Source organism: Hyperolius riggenbachi, chromosome 10 (genome assembly GCF_040937935.1).
Source record: "Hyperolius riggenbachi isolate aHypRig1 chromosome 10, aHypRig1.pri, whole genome shotgun sequence".
NCBI classification, from domain to species: Eukaryota; Metazoa; Chordata; class Amphibia; order Anura; family Hyperoliidae; genus Hyperolius; species Hyperolius riggenbachi.
Window position 1 is genome coordinate 278,458,372 of NC_090655.1, and position 20,598 is coordinate 278,478,969.

The 20,598-nt window shown below is 45.7% G+C and overlaps 1 protein-coding gene across 1 annotated transcript in view; it reads right to left on the reverse strand.

Annotated features, from left to right (window-relative positions):
- LOC137535490 (zinc finger protein 585A-like) overlaps positions 1–20,598 on the reverse strand; it is a 56,782-nt gene that overhangs the window by 10,525 nt on the left and 25,659 nt on the right. Inside the window, exon 3 of the mRNA XM_068257326.1 lies at positions 6,248–6,271. Coding sequence (XP_068113427.1) covers positions 6,248–6,271 — 24 coding nt within the window. The remainder of the gene's footprint in view (positions 1–6,247; positions 6,272–20,598) is intronic.

Sequence of the window (20,598 nt, forward strand, 5' to 3'; positions counted from 1 at the left end):
CTTTGCTTCTCTTGACTGATAAAGATACTAATAATGCAAATTGTAAACAGTGATCTGCCCCTCTCAGCAGCTTGTAAAGTGGATGCAGCCTGGAGTGTATCACCTCAAGCAGACAGCCAGGCAAGCAGTCTGAGTGTAAACACAATAGCTAGTTATATTCCAGCAATATTCCAGCTCATTTAGTTACCTGTTACCACCTCAGATCAGCCTATTTCTCCTCATGTCTGCTGTATGCTGTGAGTGACACAGTGAAATATATTTGTGAGCTGTGTGACAGAGTAACCAAGCAGCTCAGGGTGACCCAAACTACTATGAGCTGTGTGAGAAATGAATTTTTAAGCAGGGATAGTGAGAGAGAGACCTGGGTGAATAAATAAAGTGCCCCTAGCACTACTGGTAATGTGTACACTAATATAGAGTATTAAAAAAAAAAAGTCGTTTCAATCGATAGTACTCCTTTAACTATAATCCTTTTAGCACATCTATATATTATGTACACTTGCAATGTCTCCTTTAAGGTGATATATTTCCATAATGTGTATACCTGTAATATTCCCTTTAAGGCGATGGCTGGTTGAGGTATAGGGTGGAGTTTTTTCTCCTCCCACCTACATAAAGCCCTCCCCTTGCAGGTTCACTTTTAACTATGACTAAGGGCAGATTGTAAGCCCGACACGCGTTAGTTGAACCTTGTGATTTTATTGCATTTGCCATGTGGAATTCCTGAACAAAGAATACCAGCGTTTTTCTACCACTGCTTGGTTTGCGGATCCTTCTGTACATATCTGTGGACTGGCTTGGCTTCCCGGATCCTGCACCCATTGGTTGAACTAGTAGGGGGTTTGAGCGTTTTGAACTTTACAATTTGTTCTATCTATACTGAGGCACCTATCCCTGACTATCTATACTGAGGCACCCATTCCTGACTATCTATACTGAGGCACCTATTCCTGGCTACCTATACTGAGGCACCCATCCCTACCTATCTATACTGCGGCACCCATTCCTGGCTATCTATACTGAGGCACCTATCCCTGGCTATCTATACTGAGGCACCCATTCCTGGCTATCTATACTGAGGCACCTATCCCTTGCTATCTATACTGAGGAACCCATTCCTGGCTATCTATACTGAGGCATCTATTCCTGGCTATCTATACTGAGGCACCTATCCCTGGCTCTCTATACTGAGGCACCCATCTCTGGCTATCTATACTGAGGCACCCATCCCTGGCTATCTATACTGAGGCACCCATCCCTGGCTATCTATACTGAGGCACCCATCCCTGGCTATCTATACTGAGGCACCCATCCCTGGCTATCTATACTGAGGCACCCATCCCTGGCTATCTATACTGAGGCACCCATCCCTGGCTATCTATACTGAGGCACCTATACCTGGCTATCTATACTGAGACACCCATCCCTGGCTATCTATACTGAGACACCCATCCCTGGCTATCTATACTGAGGAACCCATTCCTGGCTATCTATACTGAGGAACCTATTCCTGACTATCTATACTGAGGCATCTATCCCTGGCTATCTATACTGAGGCACCTATCTCTGGCTATCTATACTGAGGCACCCATCCCTGGCTATCTATACTGAGTCACCCATCTCTGGCTATCTATACTGAGGCGCCCATCCCTGGCTATCTATACTGAGGCACCCATCCCTGGCTATCTATACTGAGGCACCCATCCCTGGCTATCTATACTGAGGCACCTATTCCTGGCTATCTATACTGAGACACCCATCCCTGGCCATCTATACTGAGGAACCCATTCCTGGCTATCTATACTGAGGAACCTATTCCTGATCATCTATACTGAGGCACCCATCCCTGACTATCTATTCTGAGGCACCCATCCCTGGCTATCTATACTGAGGCACCCATCCCTGGCTATCTATACTGAGGCACCCATCCCTGGCTATCTATACCTGGCTATCCTGGCTAGGTCAAGTACCTATTCAGTAAGGAGTTCAAGGCAAGACTCCCTAACACTGCAGGGTGGCCTCCTGAGCGCGTCCCAGTGGCTGCAGCTCTTGAGCGCTTTGAGTCCAACAGGAGAAAAGCGCTATATAAATGTTCGGATTATTATTATTATTATTATTATCATCTATACTGAGACACCCATCCCTGGCTATCTATACTGAGGCACCCATCCCTGGCTATCTATACTGAGGCACCCATCCCTGGCTATCTATACTGAGGCACCCATCCCTGGCTATCTATACTGAGGCACCCATCCCTGGCTATCTATACTGAGGAACCTATCCCTGGCTATCTATACTGAGGCACCTATCCCTCGCTATCTATACTGAAGCACCTATCCCTGGCTATCTATACTGAGGCACCTATCCCTGGCTATCTATACTGAGGCACCTATCCCTGGCTATCTATGCTGAGGCACCTATCCCTGGCTATCTATGCTGAGGCACCTATCCCTGGCTATCTATGCTGAGGCACCTATTCCTGGTTATCTATACTGAGGCACCCATCCCTGACTATCTATACTGAGGCACCTATTCCTGGCTATCTATACTGTAGCACCTATTCCTGGCTATCTATACTGTAGCACCTATCCCTGGCTACCTATACTGAAGCACCCATCCCTAACTACCTACACTGAGGCACCCATCCCTGGCTACCTATACTGAGGCACCCATCCCTGGCTACCTATACTGAGGCACCCATCCCTGGCTACCTATACTGAGGCACCTATTATTTATTTTATTTATTTATTTGTTGTATTTATAAAGCGCCAACATATTACGCAGCGCTGGACATTAATTTAGGTTACAGACAATATTTAGGGGTGACAAACAGCAATATGACAATACAGGAATACAAGAAAGACCAGATCACACAGCACAGTATGAGTACCAGGTAATGCTTAGTCAGTCACTGGATGGAGCATGGAGTTAGGCAAGTTAGGTTCACTCAAATGCATAGCATGGGTTCACAGTAATAGAGGTGCATGATCAGGTAGGACACAAAAGGAGTGAGGACCCTGCCCAAAGGCTTACAATCTAGAGGGAGAGGTAGGGCTATCTATACTGAGACACCCATCCCTGGCTATCTATACTGAGACACCCATCCCTGGCTATCTATACTGAGGCACCTATTCCTGACTATCTATACTGAGGCACCTATTCCTGCCTAGCTATACTGAGGCATCTATCCCTGGCTATCTATACTGATGCACCTATTCCTGGCTATCTATACTGAGGCACCTATTCCTGACTATCTATACTGAGGCACCTATCCCTGGCTATCTATACTGAGGCATCTATCCCTGGCTATCTATACTGATGCACCTATCCCTGGCTATCTATACTGAGACACCCATCCCTGGCTATCTATACTGAGGCACCTATCCCTGACTATCTATACTGAGGCACCCATCCCTGGCTATCTATACTGAGGCACCTATCACTGGCTATCTATACTGAGGCACCTACTCCTGGCTCCCTATACTGAGGCACCCATCCCTGGCTATCTATACTGAGGCACCTATCCCTGACTATCTATACTGAGGCACCTATTCCTGGCTATCTATACTGAGGCACCTATTCCAAGGTTGCCTATACTGGAATTCCTAAACCTGTCTACCAAAACTGGGGGCCCCTATTCCTGGTTACCTATACTGGGGGCCCCTATTCCTGGTTACCTATACTGGGAGCACCTATCCCTGGTTACCAATACAGGGGGCCCCTATTCCTGGTTACATATACTGGGGCCCCTATTCCTGGCTAGCTATACTGGAGGTATAGGAGGGGGGGGGCAGGGTCCATATTTCAGCATCAGGGCCCCAGAGGACTGTAGCTATGCCACTGGGTGAGTTTGTGGCTACACTTGTTATGGGTGTGAAGATCATGATGGCCCCAGTTGTTTTATGACCTTTGTGAGATGGGCCTCCAAGCTGTGAAGGGCATCCAGGGGAGGCAAGGAACATTGGGAGGGGAGGGGAGGGGAGGGGAGGGGTGCTTTAAAGTTTTGCTGGGGCCTCATGAATTGTAGTTATGCCACTGCTTGCATTGTATAAAAGGAAATAAATATGGCAGCCTCCATGTCGCTGTCACTTCAGGTGTGCTATAATGCCCATCAGGAGTAGAAGGTGCTGGGGTGCGGGTGATAAATGAATCAGGCTTACCTGTAACAATGTAATCTCATGATTGGGCACCTCTGCATCTGCCATGGCTCTGTGTACAGCACATACACTCTCAGGGACTTCTGGGAAATGGCAGCCAGTGGGCGGTGACATCATGACATCATACATGCATATGTGAGGCTGGGGTCGCCATTTTAGAGACTGGCAGGAGGTATCCATACATACATACATAGTACTGTCTGCCCTTACTGTAGAGTCATGTAGTGAGTGCAGTTAGCAAATGTATAGGAGTTTTATACCTCTGTACACAGGGAAATATTCAGATCACAATTATGTGGTGATCATAAGGCAACAAAAGACGACATTAGCACAAAAGTAATTACAGTTCATTCTCTGCTGCCATCTAGTGGCCAGTTGTCAGAATCGCACTTGATAGAGTCAGTTCTCAACCCCTACACTGACAGCTATTTTTTTAAGGACAACTGTAGTGAGAACTTAGTATATGGAGGCTGACATATTTATTTCCTTTTAACCTTTAACAATTTCCTGGAAGCCATGCTAATCTATTTGGCTGCAGTAGTGTGTGAATCACACCAGGAACAAGCATGCAGCTAGTCTTGTCAGATCTGACAATAATGTCAGAAACACCTGATCTGCTGCATGCTTGTTCAGGGTCTATGGCTAAAAGCATTGGAGGCAGAGGATCAGCAGGGCTGACAGGGAACTGGTATTGTTTACAAGGAAATAAATATGGCAGCCTCCATATCCCTCTCACTTCAGTTGTCCTTTAATGCTACACACCAGTCCCAGTTACCTTAGAATTGTGTTTATTAACTGTCTTGCCCCAAATCTACATAAAGCAGAAGCCCACACTAGTCAGCAGGGATGTCACTGAAGTGCAAATACATTTGATATGATTGATAATTATCATAATAAATATGATACAGAAAACTGTTTTGGTTTTTTTTAATAAAAATTACAGTGTATAATCTATCTACAAAGGACTAATACGATCTTGCAGTGAGAGTAAATTTGTACTAAACGTATTTAGATGTCGGTGGCTCAGTAATGTGGGGGAGACAATAATGCCTATAGCCACCCGCTGCAGGCAGAAGTAGTTTTGTGCTTAAATTCCTTTACACATCAATTGCATAATAAGGATGTGATAACTAGGGATGGTCGCTGGATTCAGCGGAATTAAAAATTCCGTGATTCTGGACGGAATTTGATGATTCCGGTTCCGTTGTGATGGAACGAAATAGCTATATCACTATGGCGGAATTTCCCCGGAAAATTACGAAATTCCGCTGAATTTTACGGAATTCCAATTTCTGCCTAATAAGAAACATTTCTACTCAACAGACTCCTTTTCTCCTTCCTCCCTCACGGAGGAGGGTTTCATCTTCCAGGGAATTGTAGGATTTCAAAAGCCAGCTTACATACATTGGCCGGGAATCGAACCCAGGTCAACTGCTTTGAAGGCAGCTATGCTCCCCACTATACCACTACATGCTGAAGCCAGCCTAGCATGTACCATTGTGATATATCCAAGAGAAAAATGAGCTTGCTTAGGGATTTGTAGGATTTCAAAAGCCAACTCACATACATTGACCAGGAATCGAACCCAGGCCTACCGCTTGGTAGGCTGCTATCCTAACCATTATACCACCAACACAACACACTATAATGCTACATGCTGAAGCCAGCCTAACATGTACCATTGTGATATAGCCAAGAGAAAAATGAGCTTGCTTAGGGAATTGTAGGATTTCAAAAGCCAGCTTACATACATTGGCTGGGAATCGAAACCAGGTCTCATGCTTTGTAGGCTGCTATCAGCATGTAGCATTGTAGTGTGTTGTGTTGGTGGTATAATGGTTAGGTTAGCAGGCTACAGAGCGGTAGGCCTGGGTTCGATTCCTGGCCAGTGTATGCGAGTTGGCTTTTGAAATCCTACAAATCCCTAATCAAGCTCATTTTTTTCCTGGATATATCATAATGGTACATGCTAGACTGGCTTCAGCATGCAGTGTGGGTGGTGGTATAGTGGTGAAGAGAGCTGCCTACCAAGCACTAGACCTGGGTTCGATTCCCGGCCAAGGTATGTAAGCTGGCTTTTGAAATCCTACAATTCCCTGGAAGACGAGACCCTCCTCCCGGGGAATGAGGAAGGAGGGAGGAGAAAAAGGACTAAGGGAACAGTCAATAGTGTCTATGGGCTAACATATAGCATAAACAAGGTTCTATTTGTGAATATTTAAATTTTTCCGCCGGAATCCGGAATTCCGCGGAATTTCGCAAAAATCTGGCAGAATTTTCATAGCGACGGAATTCAGTGCTGGCGGAATCTGTGAATTCCGGCGGAACGGAATTTGCTCTTTCCGAACATCCCTAGTGATAACTAAAGATGTCCCGAACGGTTCGTCGGCGAACGGTTCCAGGCGAACTTCAGGTGGTTCGCCTTCGCCGGCGAACTTTCCCGGAAGTTCGATTCGCCTCCATAATGCTCTATGAGGGTCAACTTTGACCCTCTACATCACAGTTAGCAGGCACATTGTAGCCAATATGGCTACACTCAGCCCTGGAGCCCCACCCCCCCTTATATAAGGCAGGATCGCCAGCCATGACACTCACTCGTGTGCCTGTAGTAGACAGACTAGGGAGAGCTGCTGCAGATATTTTCTCCTAGGGAAAGATTAGTTACGCTCTTGGCTTGTTAGCTTGCTCCTGACTGAATCTTATTGCTTTAATATCACCCCTCAATAGCTCTTTTCAGAGCTAATTCTGTTCTTGTGATCTTTTTTTTTTTTCTGTGTGTCACTGACACTTGTGTTGCATACACAGCCTTGCTAATTCATACTGTGTGTGTATGCCACTGCCAGCAGCCCAGCACATTCAGTGACTACCTGTGTGTGTGACAGGGAGCTGCACATTGTACTACCCAGTACTGCATATACCTACTAGTACCTGTTGTGTTTAGTTAACCCACCTCATCACTTCATATACCTACATTTGTGTTTGTGTGAACCCACCTCACTGCATCTAACTACCTTCACTGTTCAGTGAACCCACCTCACTGCATATACCTAGCTGTTGTGTTGAGTGAACCCACCTCACTGCATCTAACTACCTTTTGTGTTGAGTGAACCTACCTCACTGCATCTAACTACCTTTAGTGTTGAGTGAACCCACCTCACTGCATCTATCTACCTTTTGTGTTGAGTGAACCCACCTCACTGCATCTAACTACCTTTACTGTTCAGTGAACCCACCTCACTGCATATACCTAGCTGTTGTGTTGAGTGAACCAACCTCACTGCATCTATCTACCTTTTGTGTTGAGTGAACCCACCTCACTGCATCTAACTAGCTTCACTGTTCAGTGAACCCACCTCAATGCATATACCTAGCTGTTGTGTTGAGTGAACCCACCTCACTGCATCTAACTACCTTTTGTGTTGAGTGAACCCACCTCACTGTATCTAACATCTAACTACCTTTATTGTTGAGTGAACCCACCTCACTGCATCTAACTACCTTTACTGTTCAGTGAACCCACCTCACTGCATATACCTAGCTGTTGTGTTGAGTGAACCAACCTCACTGCATCTATCTACCTTTTGTGTTGAGTAAACCCACCTCACTGCATCTAACTACCTTCACTGTTCAGTGAACCCACCTCACTGCATATACCTAGCTGTTGTGTTGAGTGAACCAACCTCACTGCATCTATCTACCTTTTGTGTTGAGTGAACCCACCTCACTGCATCTAACTACCTTCACTGTTCAGTGAACCCACCTCACTGCATCTAACTACCTTTTGTGTTGAATGAACCCACCTCACTGCATCTAACTACCTTTAGCGTTCAGTGAACCCACCTCACTGCATATAACGAGCTGTTGTGTTGAGTGAACCCACCTCACTGCATCTAACTACCTTTTGTGTTCAGTGAACCACCTCACTGCATCTAACTACCTTTAGTGTTCAGTGAACCACCTCACTGCATCTAACTACCTTTAGTGTTCAGTGAACCCACCTCACTGCACATGCCTAGCTGTTGAGTTGAGTGAACCCACCTCACTGCATCTAACTACCTTTTGTGTTCAGTGAACCCACCTCACTGCATTTAACTACCTTTTGTGTTCAGTGAACCCACCTCACTGCATATACCTAGCTGTTTTGTTGAGTGAACCCACCTCAATGCATATACCTAGCATCCCCCCGATATGGACAAAATGGACAAACCAGGTAGAGGAAGAGGTAGAGGCAGACCCAGAGGAAGGCCACCTGGCAGGTCTGTGCAAGGTCGTGTTGATGTGATTTCGTGCGGCCCTGGCCAAAAGTACATTGCTCAGAAGAAGGCATGTGCCATCACTTCCCAAGATTATCAGGACGTGCTTGACTATTTAACACAGAACACCTCATCTCCTGCAGCCACCAGCACTGCTACAAGCACCACATCCGCTGCATTTGACAATTTGCAGGAGTTATTTGGTGCGGACATCACTGATTCACAGCCAATACTGCTACAACAAGATGAAGGTGCTAAGAAAGTTACACCACCTCATATGTCTGAGTTAGGTGGCGATAGTATAGACGTAACGTGTGAGGAGGGGGATGATGAAGCACCTGATGTTGGTGCAGTTGTGGAGGTGTCTGAGGAAAGCGAAGCTGGGCAGGAGGATTATGATGATGATTATACAGATGCCACATATGTTCCCAATAGAGGAGATGACCAGGGGGACAATTCAGAGGGGGAGTCAGAGAGGAGTAGGAGGAGACGAGTCCATGAAAAAAGCAGAGGGAGCTCAATCTCAGAAACAGCTGGGGGCAGTGTCCGGCGCCATGTATCGCCAGCTATGGACAGCCAGCCAACATGCCCTTCAACGTCAGCTGCTGATGCCACCATAGCGCCATCACCCCAGTGGGGCTCAGCGGTTTGGAAATTTTTTAACGTGTGTACCTCAGATTGGAGCAAAGCCATCTGTTCTCTCTGCCTCCAAAAATTGAGCCGTGGAAAGGCCAACACTCACGTAGGGACAAGTGCCTTATGAAGGCACCTGGAGAAAAGGCACAAACAGCTATGGCAAGAACACCTGAGGAAAAGCAGCACCCAAAAGACAAGCCACCCTCCTTCTCCTCTTCCTCCTTCAGGCGCATCATCTTCTTCAGCCACTTTCTCCCTTTGTAGGAATGTACAGAGGCGCCAATAGGATAAAAAAGAATAAAATTTTTAAAAAACGATAAGTAGGTGGTGGTGGACCAGCTACTCAAAACAGACGCGATGCTTGTCGATTCTGGAAGCAATCATTTATTCATACATACTCCTATGAAAATTTGCAACGCGTTTCACGGGCAATCCCGCTTCATCAGGCAATACACAACAGGAGTAAAACACTGAAAACGACAGAGATAAACCAAAAAAGTACAATCAGTCTGCTGTGTGTGGTGATATTGATAAGTAAATGCAATATATAACAATTTTAGGCTGGTGGAGCAATTATGGTGCCTGATAGAAATAAAGTGAGCCGACATGTGGGATATGTAGTGTCGCAGCCACATAGGATGTGACTTATGGGTATACTCAGTGCCATATGGGGTATACTTAGTGATCCCTAGGGATATGGGACCTAGAGTGCTCTTATGATGTGTGGTGTAAGGAGGTGACTTGGTAGGTATACCTATAGCGTGTAAACTAGGTATGGAAGTTAGGTGGCATAGAAGGTAAACATACTATTGCGTAGTGAGAGAGATAGCATCTAGTATTAATGAGAGGTTAAAAACAAAAACCACATGTCACTTACCAGCAAGGAGTCCACTGTCAGTTTGGCACCTCTGTGCTGTCTAATGTGTGCACTGCGTTTATATACGTGACGGGGGTAGAGTGAATTGCTAGATTGAATGATTGGGGGCCGAACCAGGGGGTGTGGGAGGAGAGATGAATGCCCAATGAGCAAGGGGGTAGGTCTAGAGGGTGGGAGTGCGCCCTGTCAGTAAAACATATGTTTATGGTGCTGCGTGACGTAGTCGTGACGTGGGCGCAGAGAGGGCTGGGAGATGGGCGGTATCGGAAGGAGGCCAGGGACGGGGAGGCGGTGACGTGGCGCTATTGGGTCGACAGCGCATGTGCGAAAAACACGCTATGCGTGCAGAGTGTAACCGACCCCACACCTGCTGCGCACGCGTGCCCTTCTTGGTATAGAAGCGGCCATTATAGTGAAGGGCGCTGCTCGGAAAGTGAGGATATTCTGGAGGCATGCACTATATGTAAATAGGAAACGAGTGGCATCCCCTTACAAGTCAGATTGATAAAGATGTGTCGATCAAAGGATTATGAGCAAGATGAACAACATGTGTATTCATTATGAGGAATATGTATTGTGGTGCTGCCCTCTAGGGGGCATACAGAGGTAAAATCTGGATAGAGGACATAGAGAAGTTTGCTTTGCAATGTACCCATAATAATTCATCACAAATAAAAAATTAAAAACACAAATATACAATGGGAAAAGGGATGAAAAGAGCAAGAATAGATTATAGTATGCTCTAAAGAGCCATACAAGCGGAATGTCTCATAAAACGTGGGTACAAGCTAGGAAATATGCACAATAATATTAGTTAATATATTAAAATATAAAAACAAAAGAAGAACAGTGAGAATAAAGTTAAATGTATAAGAACCATGAAAGGTCATCATAAGAGAACATGATAAAAATTATATAATAAAAAGAGGCGACTATATAAAAAAGAGAAAAACTGTTAATGATTGTAGAATGTGTGGAATTAGAAAATTTTCTCCAGTACTTCATTTAGACCGTCTGGAGTCAAGGTTTTCAGTATTTGAATCCAATACATTTCTCGTTTTCTCAAAAAGTCAAAAGAATCCGATCGGTTCAGTGGAACTGATTCTATAAGTTTGATGCTGAACAGTTCTGGGTTGCTGTTGTGATGGGACGTGAAGTGACGTGACACGCTGTGTAGGGGGTATTTGTTGAGTATGTTCCTCTTATGTTGTCCTATTCTACTCCTTGCCTGCTGGGTGGTTCTGCCCACATACTGCAGCCGACAAGGACAGGTGATCACGTAAATGACATTTTTAGTTTCGCAGGTTAGATGATCCTTGATTTGGTATTCAGTATTGGTGCTCTGGGAGATGAAAATAGAACTGGGCGATATGAATTGGCAGGCCAAACATCTTTTGTGGTTGCAAGGGGTGCACCCTGGGCCTGTGGTAGAGGAGGTTGATGTGGTATCTGTTGGTAAGGGACGCAGTTTACTAGGGGCTAACATACTGCGAAGGTTCGGCGCCCGTCTGAATGTGATGGCAGGTTTAGGAGCTAGTAGCGGTCGTAGGTGTGGGTCCTGTAAAAGAATATCCCATCTATTGTTAAGTATACCACGGACTGTGCTGTGTTGTGAGCTGTATTTTGTTATGAAGCGGGGTGTGTCGTTGTTTTGTGTGTTGGTGTTGGATTGTGGGGGTTTTTTGGATTTGGCTTTCATGAAAGCATCCTGTAACAGCTTTTTTGGATATTTCCGATCAGTGAATTTTTTTGTAAGCACTGTGGATTGGGCATTGTATTGTTGCACATCGGTGCAATTTCGAAAAATTCTTTTGTATTGGCTGTAGGGTGTGTTTTTAGTCCAAGGACGATAATGAAAGCTGTGGTAGTGAATGTAGTTGTTTGCATCTACTGGTTTGAAAAAGGTCTTTGTTTTTATGTGGGATGATTCACTATATAGGATGAGATCTAGAAATTCTATGGAATTCCCCTGGGAAGATGATTATTTATGGCTAACTTGTGATGTCACTTCTCTATATACCAATATACCACACTCATTCGGACTCACTGCATTACAATATTACCTACAATCCAATAAATCAATGCCACAAGCACAACAGTCCTTTTTAATATCATGTACAGAATTCATCCTCAACCACAATATTTTCACATTCCAAGACAATATCTACCATCAAGTCAGCGGCGTTTCGATGGGAAGTTCTTTCTCCCCATCCTATGCAAATTTAGCTATGGGGTACTTAGAACATCTTAAAATGTACAACAATAACCCATTTCTCCCTAATATCATTTTCTATAAAAGATATATAGACGACCTTATCTTCATTTGGAAAGGCCCCCCAGAATCAATACCGTCTTTCATTGAATACCTCAATACCAACCCTGCTGGGCTACAATTTACCTTCCATCAAGACTCCGCCTCCATAGAATTTCTAGATCTCATCCTATATAGTGAATCATCCCACATAAAAACAAAGACCTTTTTCAAACCAGTAGATGCAAACAACTACATTCACTACCACAGCTTTCATTATCGTCCTTGGACTAAAAACACACCCTACAGCCAATACAAAAGAATTTTTCGAAATTGCACCGATGTGCAGCAATACAATGCCCAATCCACAGTGCTTACAAAAAAATTCACTGATCGGAAATATCCAAAAAAGCTGTTACAGGATGCTTTCATGAAAGCCAAATCCAAAAAACCCCCACAATCCAACACCAACACACAAAACAACGACACACCCCGCTTCATAACAAAATACAGCTCACAACACAGCACAGTCCGTGGTATACTTAACAATAGATGGGATATTCTTTTACAGGACCCACACCTACGACCGCTACTAGCTCCTAAACCTGCCATCACATTCAGACGGGCGCCGAACCTTCGCAGTATGTTAGCCCCTAGTAAACTGCGTCCCTTACCAACAGATACCACATCAACCTCCTCTACCACAGGCCCAGGGTGCACCCCTTGCAACCACAAAAGATGTTTGGCCTGCCAATTCATATCGCCCAGTTCTATTTTCATCTCCCAGAGCACCAATACTGAATACCAAATCAAGGATCATCTAACCTGCGAAACTAAAAATGTCATTTACGTGATCACCTGTCCTTGTCGGCTGCAGTATGTGGGCAGAACCACCCAGCAGGCAAGGAGTAGAATAGGACAACATAAGAGGAACATACTCAACAAATACCCCCTACACAGCGTGTCACGTCACTTCACGTCCCATCACAACAGCAACCCAGAACTGTTCAGCATCAAACTTATAGAATCAGTTCCACTGAACCGATCGGATTCTTTTGACTTTTTGAGAAAACGAGAAATGTATTGGATTCAAATACTGAAAACCTTGACTCCAGACGGTCTAAATGAAGTACTGGAGAAAATTTTCTAATTCCACACATTCTACAATCATTAACAGTTTTTCTCTTTTTTATATAGTCGCCTCTTTTTATTATATAATTTTTATCATGTTCTCTTATGATGACCTTTCATGGTTCTTATACATTTAACTTTATTCTCACTGTTCTTCTTTTGTTTTTATATTTTAATATATTAACTAATATTATTGTGCATATTTCCTAGCTTGTACCCACGTTTTATGAGACATTCCGCTTGTATGGCTCTTTAGAGCATACTATAATCTATTCTTGCTCTTTTCATCCCTTTTCCCATTGTATATTTGTGTTTTTAATTTTTTATTTGTGATGAATTATTATGGGTACATTGCAAAGCAAACTTCTCTATGTCCTCTATCCAGATTTTACCTCTGTATGCCCCCTAGAGGGCAGCACCACAATACATATTCCTCATAATGAATACACATGTTGTTCATCTTGCTCATAATCCTTTGATCGACACATCTTTATCAATCTGACTTGTAAGGGGATGCCACTCGTTTCCTATTTACATATAGTGCATGCCTCCAGAATATCCTCACTTTCCGAGCAGCGCCCTTCACTATAATGGCCGCTTCTATACCAAGAAGGGCACGCGTGCGCAGCAGGTGTGGGGTCGGTTACACTCTGCACGCATAGCGTGTTTTTCGCACATGCGCTGTCGACCCAATAGCGCCACGTCACCGCCTCCCCGTCCCTGGCCTCCTTCCGATACCGCCCATCTCCCAGCCCTCTCCGCGCCCACGTCACGACTACGTCACGCAGCACCATAAACATATGTTTTACTGACAGGGCGCACTCCCACCCTCTAGACCTACCCCCTTGCTCATTGGGCATTCATCTCTCCTCCCACACCCCCTGGTTCGGCCCCCAATCATTCAATCTAGCAATTCACTCTACCCCCGTCACGTATATAAACGCAGTGCACACATTAGACAGCACAGAGGTGCCAAACTGACAGTGGACTCCTTGCTGGTAAGTGACATGTGGTTTTTGTTTTTAACCTCTCATTAATACTAGATGCTATCTCTCTCACTACGCAATAGTATGTTTACCTTCTATGCCACCTAACTTCCATACCTAGTTTACACGCTATAGGTATACCTACCAAGTCACCTCCTTACACCACACATCATAAGAGCACTCTAGGTCCCATATCCCTAGGGATCACTAAGTATACCCCATATGGCACTGAGTATACCCATAAGTCACATCCTATGTGGCTGCGACACTACATATCCCACATGTCGGCTCACTTTATTTCTATCAGGCACCATAATTGCTCCACCAGCCTAAAATTGTTATATATTGCATTTACTTATCAATATCACCACACACAGCAGACTGATTGTACTTTTTTGGTTTATCTCTGTCGTTTTCAGTGTTTTACTCCTGTTGTGTATTGCCTGATGAAGCGGGATTGCCCGTGAAACGCGTTGCAAATTTTCATAGGAGTATGTATGAATAAATGATTGCTTCCAGAATCGACAAGCATCGCGTCTGTTTTGAGTAGCTGGTCCACCACCACCTACTTATCGTTTTTTAAAAATTTTATTCTTTTTTATCCTATTGGCGCCTCTGTACATTCCTACAAAGCTCAATCATCCACCCTTGGTGGAAGGGTGTATACCCTTTTTTCCTTCTATCTACGGAGAGCGACGTCTTAATCCTGAGTGGGGACAGGTCTAATCTCCCCACCTGCTGATACAGTGGTTACCTTTGCGGTAACCCACGTTTGTAAGTATAATACTTACCTTTCAATTTATCTCATTGTCCAATACATATTACACTATTTTGGGCTCTCGGTTTTTCCATTTTACTTTCTCCCTTGCACCTTCACAGCCACCCTCCTCCACTCCGACTCTGCCCTTGAGCGGTTCCTGCTCCTCTGCCCACAGCACTAGCCAGGTGTCCGTGAAGGAAGTCTTTGAGCGGAAGAAGCCAACTTCTGCCAGTCACTTGCTTGCCCGGCATCTGACAGCAGGCGTGGCGGAACTATTAGCTCGTCAGCTATTACCATACAAGCTGGTGGACTCTGAGGCTTTCCGTAAATTTGTGGCCATTGGGACACCGCAGTGGAAGATACCAGGCCGCAATTATTTTTCACAAAAGGCCATACCCAAACTGTACCGTGCAGTTGAGAGGCAAGTGGTGTCATCTCTTGCGAAGAGCATTGGGTCTAGGGTCCACCTTACCACGGATACCTGGTCTGCCAAGCACGGGCAGGGCCAATACATTACGTACACAGCCCATTGGGTCAACCTGGTGACCGATGGCAAGCAGGGAGTACGTGGCTGTGCAGCGGACCAACTTGTGACACCTCCCCGGTTTGCAGGCAGGCCTCCTGCCACCTCCTCTCCTTCTGCTCCTGCTACATCCTCTTCGCGGTCATCCTCCTCCTTCTCGGCTGAGTGGCAGTTCAACTCTAGTGGTGCTGCCATCTCCTCCTCTCCAGCTACACAGCCCCATCTCCCCAGAGCCTACGTTGCATGCCAGGTACGATGGTGTCACGCCATTTTAGACATGTCTTGCCTGAAAGTGGAGAGTCACACTGGACCAGCTCTCCTGGCTGCTCTTAACAAAGAGGTGGAGCAATGGCTGACCCGGCACCAGCTGGAGATCGGCAACGTGGTGTGTGACAATGGCAGCAATCTCCTTTCTGCTTTGAATTTGGTAAAGCTGACACAGGTACCCTGCATGGTACATGTGCTGAATCTGGTCGTGCAAAGATTTGTGTCAAAGTACCCAAGCTTAGAGGATGTCCTGAAGCAGGCCAGGAAGTTGTGTGGGCATTTCAGGTGGTCTTACACGGCCATGGCACGCTTTGCGGACATTCAGCGGAGAAACAACTTGCCGGTGAGACGCTTAATATGCGATAGCCCGACTCGCTGGAATTCCACCCTGCTCATGTTCTCGTCTGCTAGACCAGGAGAAAGCCGTCACCCAGTCTTTGAGCGGAGTACAATTACAGTAGAAGGACACAATCTGGGAAGATGGGGATGTTGTGGCCCAACAACTGGACACTGATGCGAAATGCATGCAGGATCATGCAGCCGTTTGAGGAGATGACCAACCTGGTGAGTCGCGCTGAAGGCACCATCAGCGACTTGATCCCCTGCGAGCAGCGACGATGAACTCTTGAAATACTGGTTTGACCTGTGGCCAGAGCTGTCCCAATTTGCCATCCAACTTCTCTCTTGCCCTGCCGCTAGCGTCCTGTCAGAAAGGACCTTCAGTTCAGTTGGAGGCATTGTCACTGAGAAGCGAAGTCGCTTAAGTCACAACAGTGTTCAGTACCTCACCTTTATCAAAATGAATGAGGCATGGATCCCGGAGGGCTACTGCCCAACCGAAGACTAAGTCAGTCCCCACACACAGCATCTCTGCCTGCAGGCCGCTTGCCTTCTCTGCCACCACCAGGCGGATTCCTGAATTTTTAAGGCCGCTGCTACACTAATTTTTCTGGTGCGTGTACATGCCTGCCTAATTTTTTGGCTGCACTGCGGGCGGCTGCAACAAAGAACAAAAGGCATGTACATGTGCCCATCCCCCTTCGTGATCATTACCTTGCCGCGGTGAAGGGACTTGCGTATCACAATGAAGCAATGACCGCCGGCTATACGAGTGTCTCGGGTTAGGGTGGCACACCAAAGATAATAAGGTCGTTGCTTCATTGTGGTCAGACCAAATTTGATCAGCTGGCCCATTACCCATGGTCACAATGGCAGACTTGAGTCCTGTATTGTTATTTTTGGTCACTACCTTGGGGCGGGCATGCCTGCTGCCCTCCTTGCCTGGATGTGTGGTGGTAGGCGTTTGTAAGGCTACAACTCCGGACCAGAATCACACCAGGAAAGATTCCCCGGCCATTACCCATGGTCAGTGGTCCCAATGGCAGACTTGACCTCCATAACAGATTCTCGCCGGAGACCAACCTGGTGAATCGCAGTGAAGGCACCATCAGACTTGCCCTCCATAACTGATTCTCGTTAAAGGATTTAAAGTTGATTCATTACATTAGGGCCTCAAAAGTCCTCCTGAGTCCTGTATTGTTATTTTTGGTCACTACCTCGGGGCGGGCATGCCTGCTGCCCTCCTTGCCTGGATGTGTGGTGGTAGCCATTTGTAAGGCTACAACTCCAGACCAGAATCACACCAGGAAGGATTCCCGGCCATTACCCTTGGTCACAATGGCAGATGTGCCCTCCATAATAGATTCTCGTTGCAGGTACTGAACAGCAAGTAAAAATGTAATGTAAAAAAAAAAAATAGATGTAAGCTTTAACAATGGTAGAGAAAGAACCATCGAAAGTTGATAAGGCAGACAGACATAACCTAACCAGACATCACTGAGTGAGGAAGAGCAATCTCGCCATGGTGCACACTGCGCAGTAGTCCACCACGGCCGTCACTACACAAACAGCTGTTTGCGGTGCGTTACACAGTGAGTTTGGTGTGTCAGTGTGAAGTAGTACTCTAATTACACTCCCTGATTGATGTATACACATGCAAGATGTTTGAAAGCACTTTAGGCCTGCAATTTAGCATTCAATGTGATTTCAGCCCTTAAACGCTGCTTTGTGTCAAATCCAGATTTTTCCCCAGGACTTTTGCCGTGTATCCCACTCTGCCATGCCCCCCTCCAGGTGTTAGACCCCTTGAAACATCTTTTCCATCACTTTTGTGGCCAGCATCATTTTTCCCAGATTTGAAAGTTCGCCTCCCCATTGAAGTCTATTGCGGTTCACGAAAACTCACGCGAACCGGAACTTCCGCGAAGGATCACGAACGGTGTGATAACACACATAACAGAGAGATTTCCATAATAGCCTAAAAGTGGCCACACACTGTACAATAAAATCATCCAATTTTACAGCAATTCGATAAAACGGATCTCGGTGCTAAAATTAAAATCCGACAGCCATCCTATGAAAGAAAGTTTATACTTACCTGCGCTGCCTTGTCTCTGGAAGCCAATCCGAAGACCCCGCACCACCTGACTTTACAATCTATGTCCTTACTATTGTTATATCCCCCGACCCAGAGACCTCAGGCCTAGATCAGGATTCTGCTGTAGGGAATCCATGTCCTTACTATTGTTATATCCCCAGCCAGAGACCTCAGGCCTAGATCAGGACTCTGCTGTAGGGAACCAATGTCCTTACTATTGTTATATTCCCCAGCCAGAGACCTCAGGCCTAGATCAGGACTCTGCTGTACAGAATCAGTGTCCTTACTATTGTTATATCCCCCCCAGCCAGAGACCTCAGGCCTAGATCAGGACTCTGCTGTACAGAATCAGTGTCCTTACTATTGTTATATCCCCCAGCCAGAGACTTCAGGCCTAGATCAGGACTCTGCTGTACAGAATCAATGTCCTTACTATTGTTATATCCCCAGAGCCAGAGACCTCAGGCCTAGATCAGGACTCTGCTGTACAGAATCAGTGTCCTTACTATTGTTATATCCCCAGCCAGAGACCTCAGGCCTAGATCAGGACTCTGCTGTAGGGAATCAGTGTCCTTACTATTGTTATATCCCCAGCCAGAGACCTCAGGCCTAGATCAGGACTCTGCTGTAGGGAATCAATGTCCTTACTATTGTTATATCCCCAGCCAGAGACCTCAGGCCTAGATCAGGACTCTGCTGTAGGGAATCCATGTCCTTACTATTGTTATATTCCCCCAGCCAGAGACCTCAGGCCTAGATCAGGACTCTGCTGTAGGGAATCAATGTCCTTACTATTGTTATATTCCCCCAGCCAGAGACCTCAGGCCTAGATCAGGACTCTGCTGTAGGGAATCAGTGTCCTTACTATTGTTATATCCCCCAAGCCAGAGACCTCAGGCCTAGATCAGGACTCTGCTGTAGGGAATCAGTGTCCTTACTATTGTTATATCCCCCAGCCAGAGACCTCAGGCCTAGATCAGGACTCTGCTGTAGGGAATCAGTGTCCTTACTATTGTTATATCCCCCCCAGCCAGAGACCTCAGGCCTAGATCAGGACTCTGCTGTACAGAATCAGTGTCCTTACTATTGTTATATCCCCCCAGCCAGAGACCTCAGGCCTAGATCAGGACTCTGCTGTACAGAATCAGTGTCCTTACTATTGTTATATCCTCCCAGCCAGAGACCTCAGGCCTAGATCAGGACTCTGCTGTACAGAATCAGTGTCCTTACTATTGTTATATCCCCAGCCAGAGACCTCAGGCCTAGATCAGGACTCTGCTGTAGGGAATCAGTGTCCTTACTATTGTTATATCCTCCCAGCCAGAGACCTCAGGCCTAGATCAGGACTCTGCTGTACAGAATCAATGTCCTTACTATTGTTATATCCTCCCAGCCAGAGACCTCAGGCCTAGATCAGGACTCTGCTGTAGGGAATCAGTGTCCTTACTATTGTTATATCCCCAGCCAGAGACCTCAGGCCTAGATCAGGACTCTGCTGTAGGGAACCAATGTCCTTACTATTGTTATATCCCCAGCCAGAGACCTCAGGCCTAGATCAGGACTCTGCTGTAGGGAATCAATGTCCTTACTATTGTGATATTGCCCAGCCAGAGACCTCAGGCCTAGATCAGGACTCTGCTGTAGGGAATCAATGTCCTTACTATTGTTATATCCCCCCAGCCAGAGACCTCAGGCCTAGATCAGGACTCTGCTGTAGGGAATCAATGTCCTTACTATTGTTATATCCCCAGCCAGAGACCTCAGGCCTAGATCAGCACTCTGCTGTAGGGAATCCATGTCCTTACTATTGTTATATCCCCAGCCAGAGACCTCAGGCCTAGATCAGGACTCTGCTGTAGGGAATCAATGTCCTTACTATTGTTATATCCCCCCAGCAAGAGACCTCAGGCCTAGATCAGGACTCTGCTGTAGGGAATCAATGTCCTTACTATTGTTATATCCCCCAGCCAGGGTGCTACCTTCTTGGAACAAGCTGTTTGTGCTTGTTCAACATTTGTGCGCATATTACTGATCTGCCTAAATTATTTTGAAGGAGGATGCCAGTTATTTTCCTTATTACATTAAACTGTGCTTATTCACTTTAAAGGAGAGTGTCAGCCATGGTGCATCCACGTATGTGCTATACACAGATTTCGTGTCGGATGAAATCCAGTGTTCCACTTTTCATTGTCATTTTATATGTGTAGATGGTTTTATGGTTATTTGACGTCCAAAGTTTTCATCCGTATATTCCATTTTTGAGAACTAATAAAATTGAGTCCTTTATTTTGCCAATTATATATTCTTCTTATGATAAACA